The 24,698-nt window shown below is 37.1% G+C and overlaps 2 protein-coding genes across 4 annotated transcripts in view; one reads left to right on the top strand and one right to left on the bottom strand.

Moving 5' to 3' along the window:
- The window catches only part of LOC124619898 (ethylmalonyl-CoA decarboxylase-like), a 58,743-nt gene extending 56,627 nt beyond the window's left edge, over window positions 1–2,116 (top strand). For all 3 annotated transcript variants that reach the window (XM_047146528.1, XM_047146529.1, XM_047146532.1), the window contains exon 4: window positions 142–2,116. In XM_047146528.1, the coding sequence (XP_047002484.1) occupies window positions 142–590 (449 nt within the window). In that variant the 3' untranslated portion in view covers window positions 591–2,116. The remainder of the gene's footprint in view (window positions 1–141) is intronic.
- A 6,520-nt stretch (window positions 2,117–8,636) lies between these two features.
- Window positions 8,637–24,698, bottom strand: part of LOC124620199 (zinc finger protein PLAG1-like) — a 104,552-nt gene continuing 88,490 nt past the window's right edge. Inside the window, exon 6 of the mRNA XM_047146867.1 lies at window positions 8,637–10,956. Within this exon, the coding sequence (XP_047002823.1) occupies window positions 8,660–10,956 (2,297 nt within the window). The 3' untranslated portion in view covers window positions 8,637–8,659. The remainder of the gene's footprint in view (window positions 10,957–24,698) is intronic.

The raw sequence follows: 24,698 nt of genomic DNA, 5'->3' as shown, positions 1-24,698 counted from the left end.
TGTTTTGCCTTACTAATGGTACACTAGATACCCTCAGCTGCACACCATACTGTGGTTTGCAGAGTAAATATGTAGACGTAAGCAAGTTGAATATTTACAAATCCAACCAGATTAATACTTATCCGGACATTAACTTTCTAGGTGCCTTGGGTGGAGGTGCAGAACTAGCAGCAGCCTGTGACTTTCGTCTTGCAAGTAAAGGTGCAGCTGGAATAGGATTTGTTCATGGCCGCATGGGAATTATTCCAGCCTGGGGTGGAGTTACATGGCTTGCAGATGTTGTAGGGTGTCACAAGGCCCTTGACTTAATCTCGTCTTCACAAATAGTGACTCCATCTAAAGGCATACAGATTGGAATAATAGATGCCATTATCAGTGATGATAATCCACTAGATGATGCAAGAGAATGGTTAAAGGCACGAACACGAAGTGATCCTGAAGTTATTCATGCAATGAAGGCAGCAATCAGAAATGCTAGAGAGTTGGCATACAAAACTTCACTTCCAGTTGAAAGAAGAATTTTTGCTCCATTGTGGGGAGGACCAGCAAATAAGCTTGCTCTCCAAAGAAATGTGAAACACAAACTGTAAGATTAAGAACTGCTTCACAGTATTACACTTCGCTACGAAACTATGCAACAGTTTTGATGCTTGTTTTGTTTTTGTGACACCCATGTGTGTATTGTTACCAGATAAATTAAGTTTAAGTATACGAAGGCTTAATGATAGTACCATTAGAAAAGATAACCTAACTAAAAAGTTATTAAGCTTACACTTTTTCTCTCTGTTTTGGTGCCAAAAACTTTCGTACTGTTCTTTGCACATACTATTTTACACTGTATGAAAATAATATTCTTTAATCTGTTATTTAGTACACTCCCACAATTCATTTTGAAGATATATTACATAAATGTAAAAGGATATTTATCTCATTCTTTATCATTTCACTTTGTTTTCCTCTTTGTTAGAATGGATTGTTATACAACTACATCATTAATATATCCTAAACATACTTGTAATTAATACAGGTCACATAACAGATAACAGTTTTTATTTATTTAGTTTCACAATGGCACTGGCACTTTTTGTTTTGCCTTTTTTTCTTTTTTAAAAAAGGAGCTATTACATAGCACTGACATATTTCAACAAATATTTGCATTCCTTAAAATAATGAGTATTTCAGTTTGTACAATAACAAAACGTTAAGAGAAGGAAAACTACGGTAGCACATACACTGTAAAAACTGAATGGTAATTGGTACAGCAGTCAACACAAGGGTTTGAAACACTATGGCATAAGTAATCCTTGGTCTTGAGGTTCTTCAGTTCTATTCAGTAATGCTACAGAAAGTCTAATTTGTCTAAGCTTTCAGATTTTGCATGAAAATAAGAACAATGTCAAACACATCAGTAAGACACTTAACTGTGCACTACGAATCTGATTAAAGCGAAAAGTGTTTTTTGTACTATGACTCACTGCAAGAACTCAGCTGTATCAAAGAACCTCGAGACCAAGTATTAACATAGTTAAATGCAACACCTTACAGGATATGACTTGGGTGCAACACTTACACTTTTACTCTTAAATCAAATGACTAGTGAAATCCTTGTAAGAACTTTCTAGTGTGTAGTCGGAAATCACCGATACGTAGATTTTAAAATTCACTTAATGCTGAATACGAAGCAAGAGGAAGAGATGGTAAATTTTACTTTGTGGGTGTAAAATTTTTTGGAAAAAAAAAAGAGCTGTTTCTATTTTAAGTTCTTTAAATCCCACCACTGCAAACAGTATGGGAAGAAATAGGATCTTAAAAGCATATTATAGATCTTCCTAGCAATATGATACTGAATTAAAGTCCTGTTGTGTGTTGATAAATAAATGAGATGAAGCCCAGGGATGGGGGATGTATCTGACATAAGCAATGATAAGATAAAGCTTACAGTGTGTAGGGTATCATTATTATACACCAAAGAAGCACATTGTTTTCTTTTTGTAATAAAGGACAGTATTCATCCGAAAAATATGGAATAAATTTCCACTTTCTTATTTTCAAACAGGGCATTATCTTTAGGAAATATAAAGAAACCCATTCATTTATAAAGTCTTTAATAATTATATATATAAATATATATATGTATATATTTATAACATGGTCATTTCATTTATTTTTTACATTACATGTATTATTGGACTGACTAGTTTCAATTCAGTGTTTCATTATGAACAAGCAGACTGTTAAAATTTATAAATATTATGGGTAAATTATTCTAATTTATAAATGAATTCTTTTCCAAATTTGCAATTTATCTTAACATAACATTATTATGATCTCCAAACCACTTGTAGTCATATATTCGAGATTAAAATGGCACACAATTTTGTAGAACCTGTGCCATAACTGAGGGGGAAAAAATAATCATTTAACTTCATGTAAATTTTCAGGATTATACATTCAGTGGTTTTGACACCAATTTCAAGCTTTGACTGGACTGAATAAAATATCTAAATTTGGATTCTTAAAAGAGACCAAACAGTTGAAAAGTTTTGTTTATAAAAAAAAGGGAAATTAAAAATGGAAGGTCAAAAACAACTATATAAGCAGAAAACTGTACAACAGATAAATATAATCTGTCCAACAACAACATATGATAATAACTGATGTATTCCTAAGTCTGATAAAAACATTTATAAATCTGGAATTAGTGAGGTAAAAAGAGAACTGGAAATGTGAAAATATGAGAGGAAAGTTGAATACAGTGGATACTCGATTATCCGACCCTCATTTATACGGATTTGTGATATCTGGATTGTCAACCATGAGAAAATATCTCTGTACTGTCTAGTCTGTACACTATCCACCTGCAGTGAGCACAGCAGACCAACAGCAGGAAATGTAAGAAGACGATATAGAACAAAATGTAGAGCTTTCGAATGGTTCGAATTACAGTGTGATACTGTGAGTTCACTATGATTAAAACAAATTCGTGATGTAGCAGCAACGAAGAGAAAAAACGGTTTGCTTCAAATGATAGTTGCCAAATATTTTTAAAGAAATTAGATACAGTGACTGTCTGATGTGATTTTGTTAGGTATTTCATGTTTAAGGTTACAGTATTTTAGTAATTTTAAGAAAATATGTACGTGTGTATGAAAACTTGTCTATAATCTCCTACCAAACATTGATGTTTTGTTGATTTTAGTAAGTTTAATTTGTTTTTATTGTTCTGAATGAACAAATAATATTATGTATTAAACCTAGAAAGATAACCATGTGACAGTGTACCTAAAAGATAAGAATGTGCAGGTGATGTAGGTTATCATTCTAAGAATTAATAATACAAAAATCTTTTTTCTTCGTAAATTCAAGTATCCAGATTTTCGATTAGCCAAATTACTTACAACAACAATTAGTTCGGTTAACTGAGTCTCCACTGTACTTATATTCCAGAAGAAAGTGACTCTTGTGGGAATCAAAGTGAAAAGAGGTGGAAATGAATTGCTTTGAGGTAAAGAAAAAGTTGAGGTAGGTACTAAGCAACAAACCTGAGAAACAGCACATATTCGGTGGGACTGTTGTTGTGGACGGGATTACCTTTGCCTGTCTGTACTGCTACCAAAAGAAGTAGTTGCTGGAGCCCACATAAAAACAGCAATTTTACAGCTTAAGACATGATAATAGCAACGAATCAGATGAAATGAACTTAGGATTTCACGGAGTGGTCCCATTAAGAAAAGTACATCTGGTTTCTACAGCTTGTGGTTTAAATGCTATACAACATAAACAATGCCATTGCAATGTGAAATACAAACATGGAATGCACGAAAAATGATGCTAACTGGTAAATATATATGAATTTTGAAAATACTAGTACAGTTAACCAGACATATTTCAATTAAACTTTAAAAAAAATTGTTTATGAGAATTTTTGGTTAAAAAGTGTAGCTCCATTCACAATTTTTTAAATAACTTTTCATAATGTGCTGCTGCAAAGATAATTTGGATGGTTTTCAAATGAGGAATTAATTTTGCACTTTTTTTATTTGGCAGAAACTGTCCCATAAGACTGCCTCACACCACATGAAATGAACTAAAAGTTTTCTTGTTAAGTGCTATGGAAAATGGCAACTTTTACAGTATTTAAAAAATATTCTCTTTGGATTCTGAATAACTGATTACACAGCTAGTATAGTTTCCTTCCAGCAGAATCCTCTGGACTTCTTCCAGTCACACTTGTCATCTAGGTGTAATTTTACATTAACACTTTTCCAAAATAAAATGCTAAGCCTCTGCAAAACACCATTTAGCTAAAACAACACACATACAAAAATAATTACAATTTAATTATTTAAATCCCTATTCCTACGTATTTTGTACTTTCCTGCAGGCTGGATTCTAACCTGCATCCCTACAGTCCATTTCACACTCAACGAGGTAGATTCTACAACACACATCAGAACAGAGACCTGCAGTTAACAGAGAATACACTCATCACCATATGCAAGGCACAATGGCATTTCTTAATTTCTTAAACATACACATCCACCATCTTTTTACATAGCTATCTTCTGAACCAATTTAACAGAAATATAAAGTTACATGGCTAACTAATAAGGACTGGGCTGGAGGTTTCTAATGTATTTTGGTTACTGGAAAGGTTGTTGAACATGATGAAATTTTCAACAACATGCTGCACAAACAGAAATTTAGTAAAATTTCACTTGATGTTTCGAGCACATGAATACAAAGCTCTCCAGATAATGTAGGTTTGATATCAGCAAAATTATTTTTTAAGGATATCACAGGAAACAACAGAGAAACAAAGCAATGCTCCACATTCTATAACTACAACTTCAGATGACATCAGAAACAAATTAAGAATTATACTGGACTAGCAGCACCACACATTAAGTCATGAGCTCAAAATTGTTTGAATTTAACGACGCTGTTAAAAAAGATACACCACGTATTTAACCGGCAATACTTACAAAGCTACAAAGTCTTTTCAAGCAGAAAATTGGTGATGTCAATAATGACCACATACATCATAAAAATGTTTAAGTGGTAGAACTGTCATGACTTGTAATTTCTAGGAAGTGTATGATTTACTCTTACTTCAATGAGGACTTTTTGTTATTAATTGCTGTTTAAAAATCTCTGCAAAGGAACATGATTATGTTCTATGCTAAGTGGAAAATAATTGAATCTGTGAAAATAAGTTGAGGAAATAATTGTACGGTGAGCACATTGCTTGCTTTCCTTGTAACTACATAACAATAAACGAATCATTGTAAAAATTCTTGAACAAACATCAACGGAAGATAGTCTTTAATGGCATTTAACTCTTCTCCATTTTTTCCTTTAAGCTCAATTAACATTGGAGAAAGGAAAGAATTGCTGAAAGTCTATGTATTTGAAATGTTAGTTAGCACTATCAAATCTGGCAATTGCGTATGATATACACAAGACTAGGCACTATGAGGTAGGGAAAAAACAGGGAGGGCACAGACAAATAGAATTTATCAGTGTAGCTAAAGCAGAGTAAAAGAAGTGGAGGTACATAGTTTAAAAACGACAACTGACAGAATCTTCTGAATTAGATGAGTGTTGGTACAATAAAATACTCTTTCAAAGAAATAAAAGAAATGCAATATTATATTTCAAGTGATTGTGGCTGCACCTGATAAGGAGTATACTACACTGACAATGCAGTGCAAACTGTTCCCACTACTATGCTAAATGATTGGAATGGTTTCCCTGTAGTAAAAACTGATTAAATAAAATATTACAACATAGTTGCATACTGCCATCTCATTCAGCAAAAAGCTGAACAAGGATAAATATACACAAGAAAATGAAAAACATCACGCTTTCTATACTACTAACAATATCATTCTTCTAACAGATGGTTTTTATGAACTCTGTAACTGCAAGCCTACTGCCATGTATTCCAAACAATAAAATACTGTCATACAAAAATAGCGGACATATACAGATATATGTAAATATGTATCAAATATTAGTTTAAAATTTATTTCTAAGAATAAGTACACTCCATTATGTAAGTAAAAACGTAACTTTATATTTAAGAGAGGTAATATTCCATGTGCTTACAAACAGGCTATCTGTTTTAAATGCTAATTTTAAATAATTAAAACTGGGAAGTTGGTGGAGTAACAGTGCATTCTACAACTACTTTGGTTCAGATAACACAGAATTCTACATAAATGTAATAAATTACATTTGGTTAGCTTTAAACAATATATACAAGCAGCACAATCAATATAGTCATACCAAAAGTCAGCAGAGGGAAGGGAATATGGCATTAAATAATGAAACTGTTAACATATCAATCAAAAATGTTAAAACAACACAAGAAATGAACTAAGTCTTTTCAGAATTACAGGCTACTTAATAAGCAAAATAGCTGCTATCTTTTGTGCTGCAAGAGGCAGTAGATCTTATGCTGAAGGCTTCAGATCTTGGAGAGGTGATTGCAGATATCACATAACTACTAATGCCTGCATTCATAGTGTCAAATCATAAAATGATAAGTTACGAGGCTCTTCACACTTTTGTTTGTTTAGCGTAACCAACTCACTATTAATGAACTCATTATTTTTAAAAAGAAACTTCTGTAATATACTTCCATGTGCTGCTTGTAAAGGCTTAAAGCTTTCACATTCCTATAATTTTTTCAACAACTATTCAAAATTAAAATTCACAAAGTATCTACATATACAGTGTTTGCCAAAACAGATAAAAGGCAAAGAGTATTAGGAGGAGCAACAGATGTACTGCTGAGAAACCAATAGTAAGGAATGAAATTTAAGCTGAAAAAAATATTGTGCCTGAGACGAAAACAAAAGACATAGGAATAAAACAGGGTGCATAATGAATCATCTGTACATAAAATAATGGAAAGGCAACCACTCACCTGTAGTGGATTGATGCATGGACCACAGAAACACATAATGATAAGCAAGACTCTTGCCATGGCCATGGGAGAGGAGGAGATTGCTGTTTTAATGTCTCATTGACAACAGGGTCATTACAGGTGGAGAACAAGTTTGTTATGCGTTTCGGTGCTCCACACATTGATCTGTTATAGGTGAAAGGTTGCCTTTCCCTTATTCTACATATTGCGCCAGCAAGGAATTTTCAGTTACTGAATCATCTACACAATTATTCTACTCAGTAAACTGAGGCCGTATCACAGATTATAAAATCGACTTCAGGATCGAATAAATGACAGCATGATCTTTCAGATGCCTTCAAAAGTTCTAACGACAAATGTTTTATGTAATATTGATCAGAGACTGGTCAGTATTGTGCTCGCATCTTTTTTCCCAAATGAAGCATACATCATCATTTGAAATATTTCATATTTCTCAAATGTGTAGAATGGTAATCCTGAATTCATACAGCACATACAGTATATCTAAACGTTTATAGAAAGGCAGTTGTAAGATATTTCCCTCACATAAACTTACTATAAAATAAAGGGAAATTTCAGTTCTCAGCAATATTCTGTATCTCTCTCTAATCAAGACTCATATCACTATTTCATAAATCATTGGCAAACTGTTGTATCCAGTGACTTTAGTTAATGCATGTGTCATTTAGTTACTGGATTTTGCAAGTGTGTTGGGTAAAAAGAGAAAGAGTGTTGTGAGAGGGAAAATTATTTTTACATCCACTGCTCTTATGCAAGATATTGAAACTATCAAGATTTCAAAACAATTTCATTTTTAATAACAGTGACTGTTGTTTGTATGCTGTGACCCAAATTAAGTCCTGATTAATTTCTGGGGCAGAAACGGTTAAAATGGAATGAAAATGTTAACAACTGAGTAACTGAGAAGATTGTATAAACAATACAGGCAAAAATTACCCAACAATGGCAAGCAAGCTGATCAGCACAACACTATTACAATTTTTAGTAAAATACTTGTTATATAAAAATATTAATTTAAGGTACTTTAATTCTCTTAGAAGCAGCTAGAGTACCAACCGGTTATGCAAATTATGAAAGAATTGACAAAAAATTTGTCTCATGTACAAGAAATGGTAGCACAGATTTGATCTAACATATTGGCTGTCATCTTGACTGATGAGTTTAAATATACCACAATGCTCAGATAAAAAGTATCTTGGTTCATTGCTTCAACACATCTCAGCCTTTATTATTAGGATGTTATCCCTTTGTATGGCAATGACAGTGAAATGTTATACAAAATATTCCTACAAACTCACTCCTAGTTGGCTTTAAAAAATACTGTTTCAGAGCAGAATTACTGTGCACCTTCAAAAACAGGAGAGGGTGGGAAGTGTAATCTAAAACAATCAACTACGTCACTCTATACCCCTACTGCAGGAATACAAAACCTATATATTTCCATTTTGTTTTAGAAACACAAGTAAAAATAATTACAAAACTGACACATAACGGAAATACGCAGAATTAAAACATCACAAATGACTAGTAAACAGATAAGATAAAAAAAAAATCCAGACTGAAAATATTATGCATTGCCAGCCAGTGCTCTTGCAGCTTCCTCAAGAGTTGAATAACACGTGGATATGTATGCAAGATAAACAACAGTGTCACAAACAAAGACAATGATGGTGGCAGTAGAGACAGTGGATGATGCCATCCCTGCTATTGTTGTTGTTGTTGCTGTTGTTGGGGTGCTGTAGGTGACTGCTGTTGCTGTAGTTGGGATTGCTGCTGTTGCGGTTGCTGCTGTGGCTGGGGCTGCTGTTGCTGCTGCTGCTGTTGTTGTTGCTGCTGGAAAGCTTGGTTGAAGCGAGGTAGTGGTACAGGTTTGTTTGAAACATCCTCTGATGATTCAAGGAGTGATGCCATCATTTCAGAGGAAGTGCTGGCAGACCCAGATGCTCCTGTTATGTCCAGAGATGTTGCTGCAGATTCCATTAGATGTAAAAATTGGGAAGAAATATTTGGGTCAGGGACAAGGAGGCCCTCTGAGCCTGATTCACCTACAGAGAGCAATCGATGCAGTTCTTCTTGCACACCACCAGTACTTTCATCCACTATGTCTTCAGATAATGAAGCTGATGTCGATGGTATTAGGCTGAGATATGGCGAGAAATCCATCGTCCCCTCTGATTGTGAGAGAGAACTTGGTGAAGGATACTCCATTTTTACACCACTTCCATGTTCAAATGACTTAAACTGAGATGATGGTGGGTATGGAGGTGGTGGAGGGACTGGATGCTGGTGACCATAAACCAATTCTGTCAATAGTTCAGTAGTACGGGAATCTTCTGATACTTGTGGTCTGTGGTGCACTGTCACTGCAGATCTCTCACCTGATGCCATAGCTGTCGTTTCTGATTTCAGCAGAATTGAACTGCTCCTTGAAGGCGAATGCTGGAGAATTTCCTCAATAGATGGTGTTTTTAGTGGATCATCTTCCACATCTTCCTCCAACATCAGTATATCCTTTGTCTCTTCTACTTCACAAAACGATGAAGATGGACCAGGTATTGTAGAAGACTCTCCTTCAAACTCTAAACTTGTAGATACAGTGGCTTTTGATGTCGAGGGTCTAGGGCTTACAACAGATGATTTTCGAGATATCTCAGCAGCAGCGGCAGCAGCAGCGCGAACTCTTTTACCTCTGCCCCTCGTCACGGGGCCTGCTGCTGCACCATGGTGACTCTTTTTGATATGACGCACCAGATGATCCTTCCGGCCGAATCTCTGGGGACAGAACTGGCACAAAAAATCTCTCTTCCCAGTGTGGACTACTAAATGTCTACGGACATCCTTACGAGTGAAGAATTTACGGTCACAATGGTCACAACGATACTTTTTATCTGAAGGGTTTTTGACAGTTCTTGATCCAGCATGCACTTTAAGATGGTAAACAATTTCTTCTTTGTTGGCAAACACTTTTCCACACATTTTGCATTCCAAATTTCCTTCTTCAGCTGCATGCACAGCAACATGCTTCCGGAAACTCAGAAATGAACTGTATTCTTTCCCACAACCCTCTCTTTCACATCTAAAAGTTTTCTTCACTGGGCTATGAACTTTCACATGGTTCTTCAGATGATCTTTGCGATGGAAAGTTCTTTCACATACTGTACACCTATACCTTCTCTCATCAGAATGTATAAGAACATGTCGCACAAGCTTAAACTTTGAAGAAAATGCCTTTTTACACTGTGAGCATTCAAATGGTCTCTCTCCAGTGTGAGAATACATATGCTGGCTCAGTTTACCTGGGCTGCCAAATGCTTTCAAACATACATGGCACACATGTCGGCCAGGTGATGGCCCCATCCTAGACCTTTTTCTTTCTGCAGATGAGGTGCCACCACTTTCACTACTGCCATTGCCACCACCGACAACGCCTCCACCACTGGCTGCAGCACTTCCGCTACCTTCACTTCCACCACTACGACTAGATGCTGCTCTCTGAAGATTTTCTTCATTCTTTGCATCCTTCTTACTTCTTCCCGAAGACTTCCTAGAACTGCTACTAGTTCTCATCAAACGTTGTCCCTCCAAAATACTACCACTTGCTTCCATGGCTGTGTCGCCGCTTCTAAGAGTATGTCGTGATGTGCTAGGTGTAGACATTTCTGTGGTAGTACTAAGAGGGATGTTAATTTGTGCCTCAGCAACTGGAAGGTGCTCTTCTTGTAACACTTCATCTCCTCGATGTACTGTGGAGAGAGAGGTACCTGGAACTGCCCCATCGCTACTATCATCTCGGGAAGACATGACGGCGGGAGTCGGGAGCCCGCGCCTAGTGCTGGAACGACCACCCGTCGCCAGAGCCTTGGTCAGGGTGGCGCAACGGTTGCACACCTGGCGTGTGCCCACCAGTCGTCGATGGCACCTCCGACAAGTGGCTGGTGGAGCACCCCTGGCTGGGGGCCGGGGCCGCAGCTGCCGTGAACTCCCGTGCTCTTCACGGGTTTCTGTCAGTGTAAAAACAAAAAAATGGCATTGATTACTGTTACAGACAGATTGTTATCCCAACTATTATCAATTTCATGATGACTGATCCCTATCTTCAGGCCCCTCACTGGCCTCATCACATGATCATCACCGTCTTGCAACTCTCAGAAATGTCTACTTTTATTTTGTAAGTGTTATATCTTGGTTGAAAAGTGGGCAATATAGGCAGAAGTATTTACCAGAAAGCATGCTTCTTTAGAGCATTACTTTTTCTTGAAAGTTTCAACTTTGAAGAGGTACAGAAGCCAGACTATAGTTTTCGGGAACATTCTCCAGTGCATAGGTCAAAGATCATTCTCTATTTACTGGCACATTTTCATTGTTTTGTGAGTAGCCATTTCATCACAACAATGTCAAATGCAAGTCACTAAGATTGAGCTTACCATCACATTTCAAGGAGGACTAAACATGGCCGTAAAGCTTGGACTTTTGTTGCTTACGTCTCATATCATTACTAATAAACAGCCCCTATGTGAAGTAAGAGTGAGTAAAACAGTTCCTATAGGAACTGCAATTTATGTGAGGATCACCACAGTTGCCACACAAATGCCATGTCACTACTATTTTGTGTGAGAAGTGCCTATTGCATCAGCAGAGATTGATTACACTGTTTCATACATGACAAAATGGAATACCTATAGCTGTCCTTCTGTCCTTTCAATGTTATTTATTATATGGGTACCAGTTTTGGTGATTCAATACACTACCTTCAGGCCTTAATTGACGCATATTGGGTTTACTCCAAGTGTATACATAATTCCATCAATGGCCAACATCTATGAACTGTGCAGACTGTAACAATAATGATGTGTTTCCAAGCATCAACTACCAACTTTCCCTCCAGGGATCCCAATTTGAGTTCCTGAAGCATCTCTGTAATACTTGTGTGTTGCTCGAAACTACCAGTAACAAATTTAGCAGCCCACCTCTGAACTGCTTCAGTCTCTTCCTTTAATCGCGTGGAAAGGTCACAATAGTGTCCTATATGCGGTCTCCTTTACAGATGAACCACACTTTCCTGAAATTTTCCCAATAAACTGAAGTCAACTATTTGACTTCCCTACCTCAATCCTTGTATGCTTGTTCCATTTCATATCACTTTGCAACATTATGCCCATATATTCAGACGATTCAACTGTGTTAAGCAGGACACTGCTAATGCTGTATCTGTTCATAATGGGTTTGTCTTTCCTACTCATCTACATTAAAACATTCATTTATGTACATTTACAGCTAGCCACCATTTATCACACCATCTAGAAATTTTGTCTAAATCATCTTGTATCATCCTACAGTCACTTATCTTCGACACCTTTCTGTACACCATAGCATCACCAGCAAAGAGCTGCAAATTGCTGCCCACCCAATCTGCCAGATCATTTATGGATGTAGAAATTACAGACATCCAATCACATATTTGTGTGGGGCACTCCTGACAATATCATTGTCTCTGATGAACACTCGCCGTCAAGAGCAACATACTGGGTTCTATTACTTAAGAAGTCTCCAAACCAGTCACATATGTGGGAACCTATTCCATATGCTTGTACCTTTGTTAACAGTATGCACTGAGGCACCATGTCAAATGCTTTTCAGAAATGCAGAAATATGGAATCTTACAATATTAAGAAGGAAAGCTGTTACCATATAGCAGAGATGCCGAGTCATAGATAGGCACAACAAAAAGACTCTCACAATTATAGCTTTCAGTGTTAAGGCCTTTGTCAACAATACGCGCGCGCGCGCGCGCGCGCGCGCGCGCGCGCGCGCGCACACACACACACACACACACACACACACACACACACACACACAAATGCAAACACAACTCACACGACTGCAGTTTCAGGCAACTGAACCCATCCTGGATTTTCCACTGTTTGAAACATGGAATCTGCTTGTTGCCCCTTATCCATAGTTTGCAGTGTACCACGTGAGAAAAGGTTAAGCCGAGTTTCACGTGAGTGATGTTTTCTGAAACCACGGTTTTCAGTCTCTGTGAAAGTTATTACAATCAAACTCAAAATATGTTCTAGAATTCGAAGGATATTGCGCTGTAATTTTGTGGGTCCGTTCTTTTACCTTTCTTATAGACAGGAGTCACACACTTTTTTCCAGTTACTTGGAACATTCACTGGGACATTGTGCTGGGCAAGAGATTTGCGATAAATGCAAGATAAGTAAGGGACCAATGGGACAGAGTACTCTTTATAAAACTGAACTGAGATTCCACCCAGAGCTGTAACTTATTTGTCTTCAATTCTTTCAGTTGTTTCTCTACAGAAGGGATGCTTGTTACTATATTGTCCATATAGGCCTCTGTGCAATAGTCAAACAATATTTGTATGATTCTCCTGCATGAACAATTTCTTAAACTTGGAATTTAAAGCTTTGGTTTCTGTCTTCCTATCTTCAACTGCCACAACAGACTGGTCAACAAGTAACTGGACAGAAGCCTTCGATCCGCTTTGCAATTTTACACAGGAACAAAATTTTTCTCAACCCCTCCCGTAGCACCCAAACTATCCTCTTGATGAATGTTCCATGACTTGCTAAATACCTCAGAGCTTTCATACTTCGGGTTTTAGCCAGCTCTTTGCCCCCAAGAGTAACTTGAGCTAGAGAACTTTCTTGCAGGCCAGTAAATTCAGGAAGTTTGTTATGAATACTTCAACAATTTACCAATAAAATTTTGACAGTTGAAATGTCTTTACTCTGACCAGCGCCTGATGTCCCTATCTGCATGTCGACTGGTGGGTGATCATCAGAGTACGCCAAACAAACGCCCAGCCTAAATGCTACAAACTGGAAGCTTTGGTTGCACCCCTCCTCCCCCCCCCATGCGAGACCAGCAATATTCACCACCTCCACTAGCTAACTGTATAAACTGAGAATGGCTGCAGAGCCCATGCAATAGGTGTTGTTGGTGGCGATGCCAGCCACAACGTGCACACAACTGCACCCTGCAATCCTGATAGCCAAAGGCAAGGCCGCCACCACATACATTTAACACTTTGACAACCAACCTCAAGCATAACTCCAGCCACAACACTGTGTTCACAGAATCATGGCTGAGTATATCTCGGCCCATGATTTTCATAATGCACAAGGCACTTGTTGCTCAAAAACTGGACTCATTTTGTACGAGAACAATGTACAGACACTTCGCTACCCGACCCTTGGAAAGTGCTACTTTCTGTTATCAGCTGTTGGAATTACTTCGAAGTAAGAAGTAGTGATTGTAAGAGCTTACTTTTGTAACTGACTGAGCCATTGTCTGCTCACGTTGTCACAAGTTTCATTTATGTACTTGTTAAGTTTTGCAGTTTGCTGTAATTTCGCTACAAATATGTCACATTTGTTGAGTGAGCAAGAAATTTTGGAAATTCAAGAGGAAGAATTCAATGATTTTGGATCGGAGAGTGATATATGAGTGGGAACAGTCTGAAGAAGATTCTTATTCAGGTAATCTGTAGCCTGCGACAATTTTTTGTCACTAATATTATTGCTACAGATATTACTGCTGTTATTATAATTTAGTTCTGTTTTAGTTACCTTAAGCTTATCTTTTTTACAGTGAATCTGGTGACAAAGCTGCATCCAAAGTGAGTTTCAAAGATTCGTTCAGCAAACAAGAGACAATTTACTGGAAAAATAAGCTGGTATTGTACTGATGGCAATTTACCTCTTTGCATGCCAGAATGCTTTAGACTTTCTCATACAAAGCAAATTACATGTGAAATAACTCAATAAGTCACCACAAACATTACTTTTTTTTTTAGGATAATTATGCTTTGTCATTATTATCATAAAATTTTTAATCTGTCTAAGAACTACAACGAATATAAAAAATAGACCTTGGAGCTCGGTCTTTTGTAATGGGTATTACCCTTTAAGATACATCAAATACAAATTTTCCAGCAATATTTAAATAATGGCATAAATGGCTTATTTTCTGTACTCAAAATTTTTCTTTGCGGCTGGACACCAAAGTGTTAATGGTGTTGAATTTACAGTGGACCACAGACAACCAAAAATGTGTAATTTTTTTTGTACACTGAACACAATATTCTCTCCAAAAATAATTCTTGCAATATGAATTACAGTGGCATGTATTTCAATACATCAGTGTTAGCAAATTCCTCTTAAGACCTGTCACTATATGGAAGCTCCATATTATTGTTTTCCAGCATTTAAATAATAAAATCCTTACTCCATTTCACAGGATTCACTGGATTTAATTCTCTCCACAGATAAAACATATTAATGGTGTTGAATTTACAGTGGACCACAGACAACCAAAAATGTGTAATTTTTTTTGTACACTGAACACAATATTCTCTCCAAAAATAATTCTTGCAATATGAATTACAGTGGCATGTATTTCAATACATCAGTGTTAGCAAATTCCTCTTAAGACCTGTCACTATATGGAAGCTCCATATTATTGTTTTCCAGCATTTAAATAATAAAATCCTTACTCCATTTCACAGGATTCACTGGATTTAATTCTCTCCACAGATAAAACATATTAATGTAACATGTGAAATCACATCATGCCACAGTCACACAACATCAACACTTTAAGTGCATAAAATAAGTGCATAAAAACAAAAGTATGCACAGGGCTTGCATTCACATTTCTAATCTCATTCACATGTTTCACAATAAGGTGGATGTCAACAACCTGCAGCTCACGATATTACAACAAAATAACTATCTGGAAAGCAATGAAACTTTGCCATTAAATAGATAGGACTTACACCTTTAAAGCATGCACACGGGATCATTCATGAAAGCACAGCCAGGCATCTGTGACTTTTCAAAAAAAAATACTTCTGGGAAGCATGCTTTCAAGTAAATATTTTCAGTCTTTTCAACTAAAATACAATGTTCACATACGAAATAAAAGAGGAAACTTTCATGAACCTCAAGAGGTCTGACACACTGCTACTTAAAGCCAATAGTAAATCGTAATGATGTGGATATTAGTAAAGTTATTCTCTATTATTAGATCAAAGTATACTATAACAAATCATTATTGTGAATAGGCAGATAGTTTCTCAATGAATAAATCTTTTTTGGGTGTTATTACACAAAGTCTTGAAAGATGTCACTCTCCTGTACGAGGTTGATTTTTATTTGAAACAACATTTTATTTCATTGGCGATTGGCTCATATTTCTCCTCGAGCACTATTAAGCAATATCACAGAAAATAAAAACAATGAGAATCTAGAATGGAGTATTTAATTTATTTACCATATGGCGACAAAAGCAAATATTAAGATATATGTGTAGTTTGCAATTATACATTTAAGGATTTAGACACAAAGCTAATAAGTTTAAATTCTGAAAATTAATAATTCAACAACACTAAAATAACATTTAAAGCATAAAATTAGGACTGTTAATCAAAATAGATAAATTTAACCAGAGTTCAACGTCTAGTGAATGAAGTGAATTGATAGAGAGAGCAGCAATAATAAGGTCACTGAATGGTCACTGATATTATCCTAGAGCGCAGCCTCTGATAATATACTGAGTGGTTTGTTCTTGGGCCCCAGAACCACAGGTTGAAGATTTTTGAGTCCCCACTTGTGCATCATAGCATTACACCGGGCGTTAATGGTTCCTACCCTGTTCAGTCATGTCTGCTCATTCCTCTTCAGATCAAATCATGGTAGGCTGGCCGATGGATCTTTAACATCTCGATGTTTTATTGTTGTGTCATTCCATCTCTTGCACCACTCTTCTTTAATGTCAAACTACTTCTTGTTTCTTCCATTAAGCCGCAGTGGAATGCGTGATATCAAGCAGTCTGGAGGAGTGTCATTTAAGACTATATGAATCTGGAGGTTTTGGGGGTTGTCAAGTTGATGCAGTTTCCTTCATTCCTGATTGGTTGCTTTTTGGTGTTGCAATTCAGATGGTGGAATATTAGTGATGGTGTGCAACCGAGGGATTGGTGTGGATTTTACTGTACCCGTAATGATTCTCATCGATTCCTTCACATGGATGTCTGGTTTTCTTGTATGAGCACTGTGTTGCATTACTGGGGCACAGTATTCAGCTACTGACCATACTAGTGTCAAAGCTACAGTCCTTTGAGTGGATGCTCCAATACCTCAGGTTGTGCCAGCCAGTTTATTTATGATGTTACTTCAGGCCTTTAGCTTTTGGCTAGTGTTTTCCAGGTGTGTTTCATATTTTAAAGACCAATCGACTGTGATATCAAGGTATTTAGACTGGAAATGTGTCTGATCCTCTGTTAACAGATTCACATTTACCTGTTGGTTTGCATTTATATTGTTTAAGTGGAATTCACAGACTTTTCTTGGCTGCATTTGGTTAGAGTCTATTTGCTTTGTAATAAGCATTCAGACAATATATTTTCTCCTTACTCAACATGTGCTGCTTAGTATGGCTATGGCAAGGTCATTGGCATAGCAAAACTTTTGTCTAGTAGTAGTTGGCATGCCACTTATGTACAGACTGAAGAACAAGGGTGCTAGGATGGATCCTTGGAAAAGCCCACTTTATGGTAAATGACTATTTTTGGAATATTAACAATGTGAAAAGGATAATCTGCTATTTGCCCAGTAGAGGAGGCATCAAGTGGCACATAGGCAAATTGTAAAAGAATGCTGTCATGTCCAGGTGATAGGCTGGGCCTTAGCACCTGGAGACAACTGAGGCCATGTGCATGTGAGTTGCAGTTGTGTGAAGGTATGTGAGTTTTCTATGTCTGATGAAGGAGTTAGCCCAAAAGCTGAATATATCTAGCATTCTTTTACAATGCACCTGTCTGCCACTCAGCACCTCTTCTATGTGGTGAGTAGATTTCATATTTTTGTTACAAATTATCAAATTTTGATGTTGTTTGATAAAATTATTCTCTGCCAAGTAGATGGTAGGTTAAATGTTGCACCTGCACAAACTAAGCGGCCTCATCAAAGTTTTCTAATAGTCAGCACCAACATACACTGTCATAATGCACACAAGATGCTGTTACAGTACATGATAACTACCCTAAATACTAATTATGAAGTATTATATCACCAATATTGGCACAAATCAATGCTCTCTTAATACCCCTTAAATATGTAAGCATTTTCTTATCAAAGAACACATTATGTATAGGAACTCCTACTATTACCCCCTACCACCCTCCACTTTTTCCCTCCTTACCCAGAACCATGGAGTTTGCCACATTGGGATGGCTTGCCTTAACGATACAGGTAGCTGAATCATAGATGCAACCACGTTAGAGATGTATATGAGAAGAGAACAGATTAATACATGGTTCCTACAGAAGACCAGCAGCCTTTTCAGTAGTTACATGGGCAACAGTCTGGATGTTTGATCTGGATTTGTAACGTTAGTCAAGGGTTGGGTTGTTTGGGGGAAGAGACCAAACTGCGAGGTCATCGGTCTCATCAGATAAGGGAAGGCGAAGGAAGTTGACCATGCCCTTTCAAAAGAACCATCCTGGCATTTGCCTGGAGTGATTTAGGGAAATCATGGAAAACCTAAATCAGGATGGCCGGATGCAGATTGAACCGTCGTCCTCCCGAATGCGAGTCCAGTGCGCCACCTCGCTTGGTAATGTTAGTCAACATAGCCATGCTATGGTGGTACAGCGAACAGCTGAAAGCAAGCAGACACTACAGCTGTTACATTTCCGGAGGATATGTAGCTCTACTGTATAGCTTTATGATAACTGTATCCTCTTGGGTAAAATATTTTGGAGTTCCCCATTTGAATCTCTGGCTAGGTCTATTCAGAGGGATGGTGTCATGAGAAATAATTAATCTGGCATGCCATGTGTTACGATATGGAATGTTAGGTTCCTCAATCAGGTAGTTAGGTTAGAGGATTTGAAAAGAGAAATGGACAGATTGAAATGAGATACACAGTAATGAGAATTACTGAAGTGCATCTGCCAACACGCAATGAAATGTGGGTAACATATGAGCAGGACTAATAATGAATCCAAAAATACGAATGAAAGTAAGCTACTATGAACAATACACCAAACACATTTTTGCAGCCAAAATACACACAAAGAGGAGACTCGTAGAAATAGTACAAGTGCAAGGCCTACTATATCAGTGGACGATGAAGATACTGGAAAGAATGTATGATGAGATAAAAGAAATTATTCAGTTACATAATGGAGATGAAAATTAATTTGTGGTGGGGCACTGGAGTTAAATAGCAGGAAAAGGAAAGGAAGGAAGGAAAAGTAGTAAGAGCATATGGACTGAGGAGAAGACTGAAAGGGAAAGCCACCTGGTAGAATTTTGCACAGAACACAGTTTGATCATCGTAAACACTTGGTTTAAGAATCATCATAAAAGCTGGTATATTAATTGTTCACTCTAAGAGGAGTTATGGAACAGTGACTGTTGGGGAGTAACTGTTTGAATGGAAATCAGTACAAGGTATATGACTTCGGACCAATATTCACTCATTTTCAGACAAGCCTTAGCTTTCAACACAGTTTGCAATGATAATTTCATTGAACATATCAGCAAATTTAAATCTTTACTAATTCAATTACATGTGATATAAAATTCTGTGTGATGTGTTTGCTTTTGTTTGAGACTAAAGCAATGGAAATTCCTTGAATAGTTGACGTTTGTTTAAGACTATGTAGATGTACTGAACACACTGTCGACTGCTAGCTATGGTTGACTAGGTTGATTGTGCTGAACTGTCAGCGCCGACCAAGGCTATTAAGCTTCTATTGAAAATGCTACTTTTGTCAGCCTCCACACATAACTCTTCTTCTAGTGAAGAATTAATACATGGGTGAGACCACGAGACATCAGAAGGTTTCAGAGAGACTGTACAATGGTCAATCCAGGGTGTACAAATGGACAAAGAAAAAAAATTCCCAGGTTTTTCCCGGATTTCCCGGTTAAAAATACCCTTTCTCCCGGGGTGAAACTACACTTTTTCCGTGTTAAGTGACAGTATGCTTTTCCTTGGAACTGTAAAACTTATCAATCCATTGAATTGTTGTGGTTTGACACCAGTGTAGAATTTCCCGGCATTTTACAAAACGAAACTTAGGGAAAAAAAAAAAAACATGTTTTCGAAAGACCTGTGACGTGCAACAACATGTAGGCTGCATTTTCGTGTGACGAAAGTATAAATTCGAATTCCGCAAAACACTGCATGTTACTTCCAGAAGCATTGAAACTGAGATTGCAATGTGCGGCTCATGTGACACAATCTCGCCAGCCGACGACAGCAGATATTCAGAGCATAGGACACATGATGTAGTCAGCCAATAGCAACATCCTTTTTCAGTAGCACAACCACACAAATAGGAAAAGTTAATGGTTTGAATTAATACACTTGGTGTTGCAACAAGAAAAGCAAAGCTTGCACATATAATATTGGTCTCTAAGATTAATGAGCTGCAAGAGAATCTAAGTTTTCACACATAATGTTGATCTTGTTTGCGCATGTTACACTTTTAAGATACATCACGCAAGTGTGCCAGTAAAATTTCTAATAACGACACAAATGTCTGATCATCTGGGCTCGAAATTCTTCTAATAGTCATCCACAAAGAGTTGATTTTTAAATGAGAGTAAAATGCTCTGTGATTTAAGAAACTCATTGTACATTCTCGCACATAGTTTATCTTGTGTAAAACCAATTTATTTTGAGTGTAACACTTTTAAACCACCATTCACAATATTTTCCCATGACTGTAAGAAATACATTCATTTCAGCAGTTGCCACAGAGCGCCAGATAACAGGAACCACTGCGCTTGTGCAGCTATGACGACGCAGGAAGCCCATATGTTCGTTCACATCACAGGATACTCCAAGAGCATCGGAATTTCATGAACCATACTAAAATGCATAATTTGGCTTAAAGTGCACATTCATATGTCCAGATTTGGATGTAAATTATCTTGGAGTACTGGTACTGTATTATCTAATGTTTGGTTTTTATTACGGCATAATGTCATATGTGCTAGAAGATGAAAACGTGCACCTGAAATGCAGCGGACAGTTGAAACTAGCCAATGGTGCGGAATTAAACACTGTGTTTCAAATAAATGGCCTGCCACAGCAGAAAAGATTAATAAAAGTCAAATTTCTTTAACAAATCGACAAAAATAACTTCATTGTTCAGCAAGGCGATTAATGCTTGACTTTCAGGAATGTGGAAATAAAATAAAAACTGAAACTAACAACTTAGCCTTTTGTCATGGTAAATGATAACAGCCAAACAGTTGCAGGATGAAGATTATTGAAATCCTTGACCACGGTTTCGGTATATCTAAATATACCTTCATCAGAAGTAAAATACACTAAAATCACATCCTGCAGTAGATATACATAAAACAATCGTGCCAAAGGCGTCGTCAGTAGTTAAGACATCATCTCCACTTGTACAACATAATTATGAACAGAAGGTTGATGTGAACACGGCATAGCATCAGTACTTTGCCTGTGAACTAGTGTGAAGAAGGACCCTTGTCACGCTAGTTCACAGGCGAAGTACTGATGCTATGCCATGTTCACATCAACGTTCTGTTCATAATTATGTTGTACAAGTGGAGATGATGTCTTAACTACTAATGACACCTTTGGCACGATTGTTTTATGTATATCTACTGCAGGATGTTATTTTAGTGTATTTTACTTCTGATGAAGGTATATTTAGATATACCGAAACCGTGGTCAAGGATTTCAATAAATCTTTATCCTGCAAATGTTGGGCTGTTTCATTTACCATGAAGAATTTCAACAGTTGCTGTTTCAGCCATGTTTAAAATCTTAGCCTTTCGTAATTATGTGAATGTATTTTAATTCACTTGATAACTCCCGGCCATAGAAATCTGTTTTGTTTTCATTTGACGTGAGAGCAATAAACGAAGAGAAAACAGCTAAATCACTAAACATAAACACGGGTCAAGTGGAGACTACCACCTCCCCACTGCAATGTAGACTACTCTGTGTATCAGTCCCGGATCTACAATATTTCTGAACTGGGGCAATACTAGATACTGCCCCCCTCCCCCATCTCCAGTGTTTGAGGTACAATGCCAAAAATTAAATCAACTTTTCAAAAAATGTTAATTTTGTAGCGCACATCTTTCTAAAGAGTCTGATACGTAAAACATAAATGTCTTCGAGGAAATGTAAGACAAGTTATTTTGTCTTAAGTGTGCTAAATTGCAGTGCCACGCATCTCCAGATAGCATTCTTCTATCGCACATCACTGTATTTCGCTCTGTCGAATTCAAATGGGTATATTTTGTAATGGATGCCAAAAACTATATTCAGGACAGTATAAATTAAAATGTCCTGTAGTGCCTCTCCTGCTTCCAGTCAGCCGTTTTGGCATCTTGTCCCTCTTTTTTTTTAAAAAAAGAAACTTACAATTAAGTGGATGGGATTACTTGTAACCAGAAGAACAAGAACTCTTCAGAAAATCTGCACTCTTTATTGGTCATTAGCTAATAATTTGCTGTTATGTGTGACACAAAATTAAACATAGGATACATAATACCACTAAAGACAAGAAACAAGCAAGACAGTACACATTTCTTCAAACCTTAAGTCCTAGCAAATTGTTCTCCTTAATATAGCTACAGCTTTACATGAAGTGCTTTCCTTTCTGCGAAAGAATCCATTACCTCATCAAAGTTCGTCAAATGTTTTGCTACATGAAAAAACGAAATGTCATTGTCTAATACAGAAAAAACTGTTAATATAAATAGTACACAAGACTGGTGTGGTTTCTCGAGTTGATAATGTGTATTTTGTCACTGTTGCTAGATAAAACAAAATAGGCCTGTCTAATATTGCAGACGTTGTAATATACACCAAATAAGTGAGACTGTTTTGGAACAAATGGTCATTTTTATGACACGACAAAATATAGTTCACAAAGTACGAATATCAAATGCCCATTAGGCCTACTACAAGCAGAAAGCTTTATGTTAGGAAATAGTTTCACATTTCATTCATATGTTCCAGCTTCTCAAGCATAAGATTGAAAAGTAGTAGTACGAAATTTTTATATAAATTTGGAATCGTCATATTCTTCTATAATTTGTGTGATGTCCACATTTCTTCTCCTTCCTCGTTCTAACACACAATCTTGTCATCACTAATTCTGTAACTATTCCTTCCAGTGTCAAAACTTACTCTTCGGTTAACTTCACTAACCCTGCCACAATCACCAGTTTAGCTATCCAGCGTTTATTCTCCGGTTAGGCATTATTACATGTTCGTACAATGCTTTTTCTGTGATACTCCCAGAATATAACTTAAGCACCTACTAGGCGGGGACTGTACAACTGGTCCCTACTAGTGTAGCGGTCTGGCTAAAAACTTTCTGTCTAAATTTCATTTTCTTGGATACACCAAGAAGATAACATGTAATCTTTCTTACCTGTTATTCCTGTTAGTCATTTATTTCCACTCTGGTAGTTTTAATCTACAGCTTTCGCTAGTAATTATAGCAACACTGATCATTCCAGACCCAGTCACTCACATAAACAGCGACTGGTATTCACCTGTTCGGCATTATTCCGCTCAGCTCGTATAGACCCATCACCTTTTGTCTGCAGAAAAGTTTATTTCTAGATGCGACAGGGATTGCCCTGGCAGAGGCATCACATACACTGTACACACGTTCAAAAATCAACTTAGAATGTGTTCAGAAATGTTCAAAAACTAACAGGGATGAGTTTCAAAATCATATGAATAAACAATAGACCAACATACCTTGGATGCTAGGCACTTTGTGAAACAAGTTGCTTCACCCGTCCCCTCCCCCCTGGAATTGCCACCCAGGGCAGATGCCCCACTGAGAACTGAAACAATGAAAAACTCCCGGAATTCGAAAAAATTCCCGGGTTTTTCCTGGTTTTCTCCCGGTTGTCCTAGGTCATATATACCCTGTCAGACAGAGATTCTGGAACCAAATTTTAAACTGCAAGACATATCCTCGAGTAGATGTTAACTCCGACATTATTTACTGCTTATGAACCGCAGATTAAAGATGAAGAAATCACAGAAAGGTAAGCAATTAAGTAGATGGGACATGGGTAAGCAGAAAAAAACACAAGTTCAAATGGGTCATTAGCCAACTATAAACAGAAATGGGAGAAAGGAATGCAACATAAGTACGGGTAGCTTCTAGGGATAGATTAGTGAAGGCAGTAGAGAAACAGCTAGGCAAACAGACAAGTCCTAGTAGAAATCTTTGGATAACACAGCAGATTTTGAATTCAGTTGATGAAAGAAGAATATATAAGTGTGCAGAAAAGGGGATACAGGTGTCTAAGAAATGGGACTAACAGGAAGTCCAAGATAGGAGATTAAGAAAGGATGCAGAAAAAATGCAAAGCTGTAAAAGCACACATAGCAATAAGAAATACAGATCCTTCATATAGGAATGAGAAGCAGCTGTGTAACTATCAAGAGCTTAGAAAGAAGGGAAGATTGAGGTGTGGGAAGGATTACGTAGAAGGGCTACATAAAGTAAGCAAAATTGAAGCCATTGCTATAGAAATGGAAGAAAGTGTACATGCAGATGAGATAGGAGAGCTGATATTGTGAAAAGAATATGACATGGCATTAAAAATGTGTGGTGAAATGAGGCACCTGGAAAAGACAACTGGAGAAACCAACTATAACAAAACAAAGATGGCAGATACA

The sequence above is a fragment of the Schistocerca americana genome, chromosome 6, assembly GCF_021461395.2.
Source record: "Schistocerca americana isolate TAMUIC-IGC-003095 chromosome 6, iqSchAmer2.1, whole genome shotgun sequence".
NCBI classification, from domain to species: Eukaryota; Metazoa; Arthropoda; class Insecta; order Orthoptera; family Acrididae; genus Schistocerca; species Schistocerca americana.
Note: the sequence above shows the minus strand (reverse complement) of the source record. Positions and strands in the feature narration are given on the sequence as shown.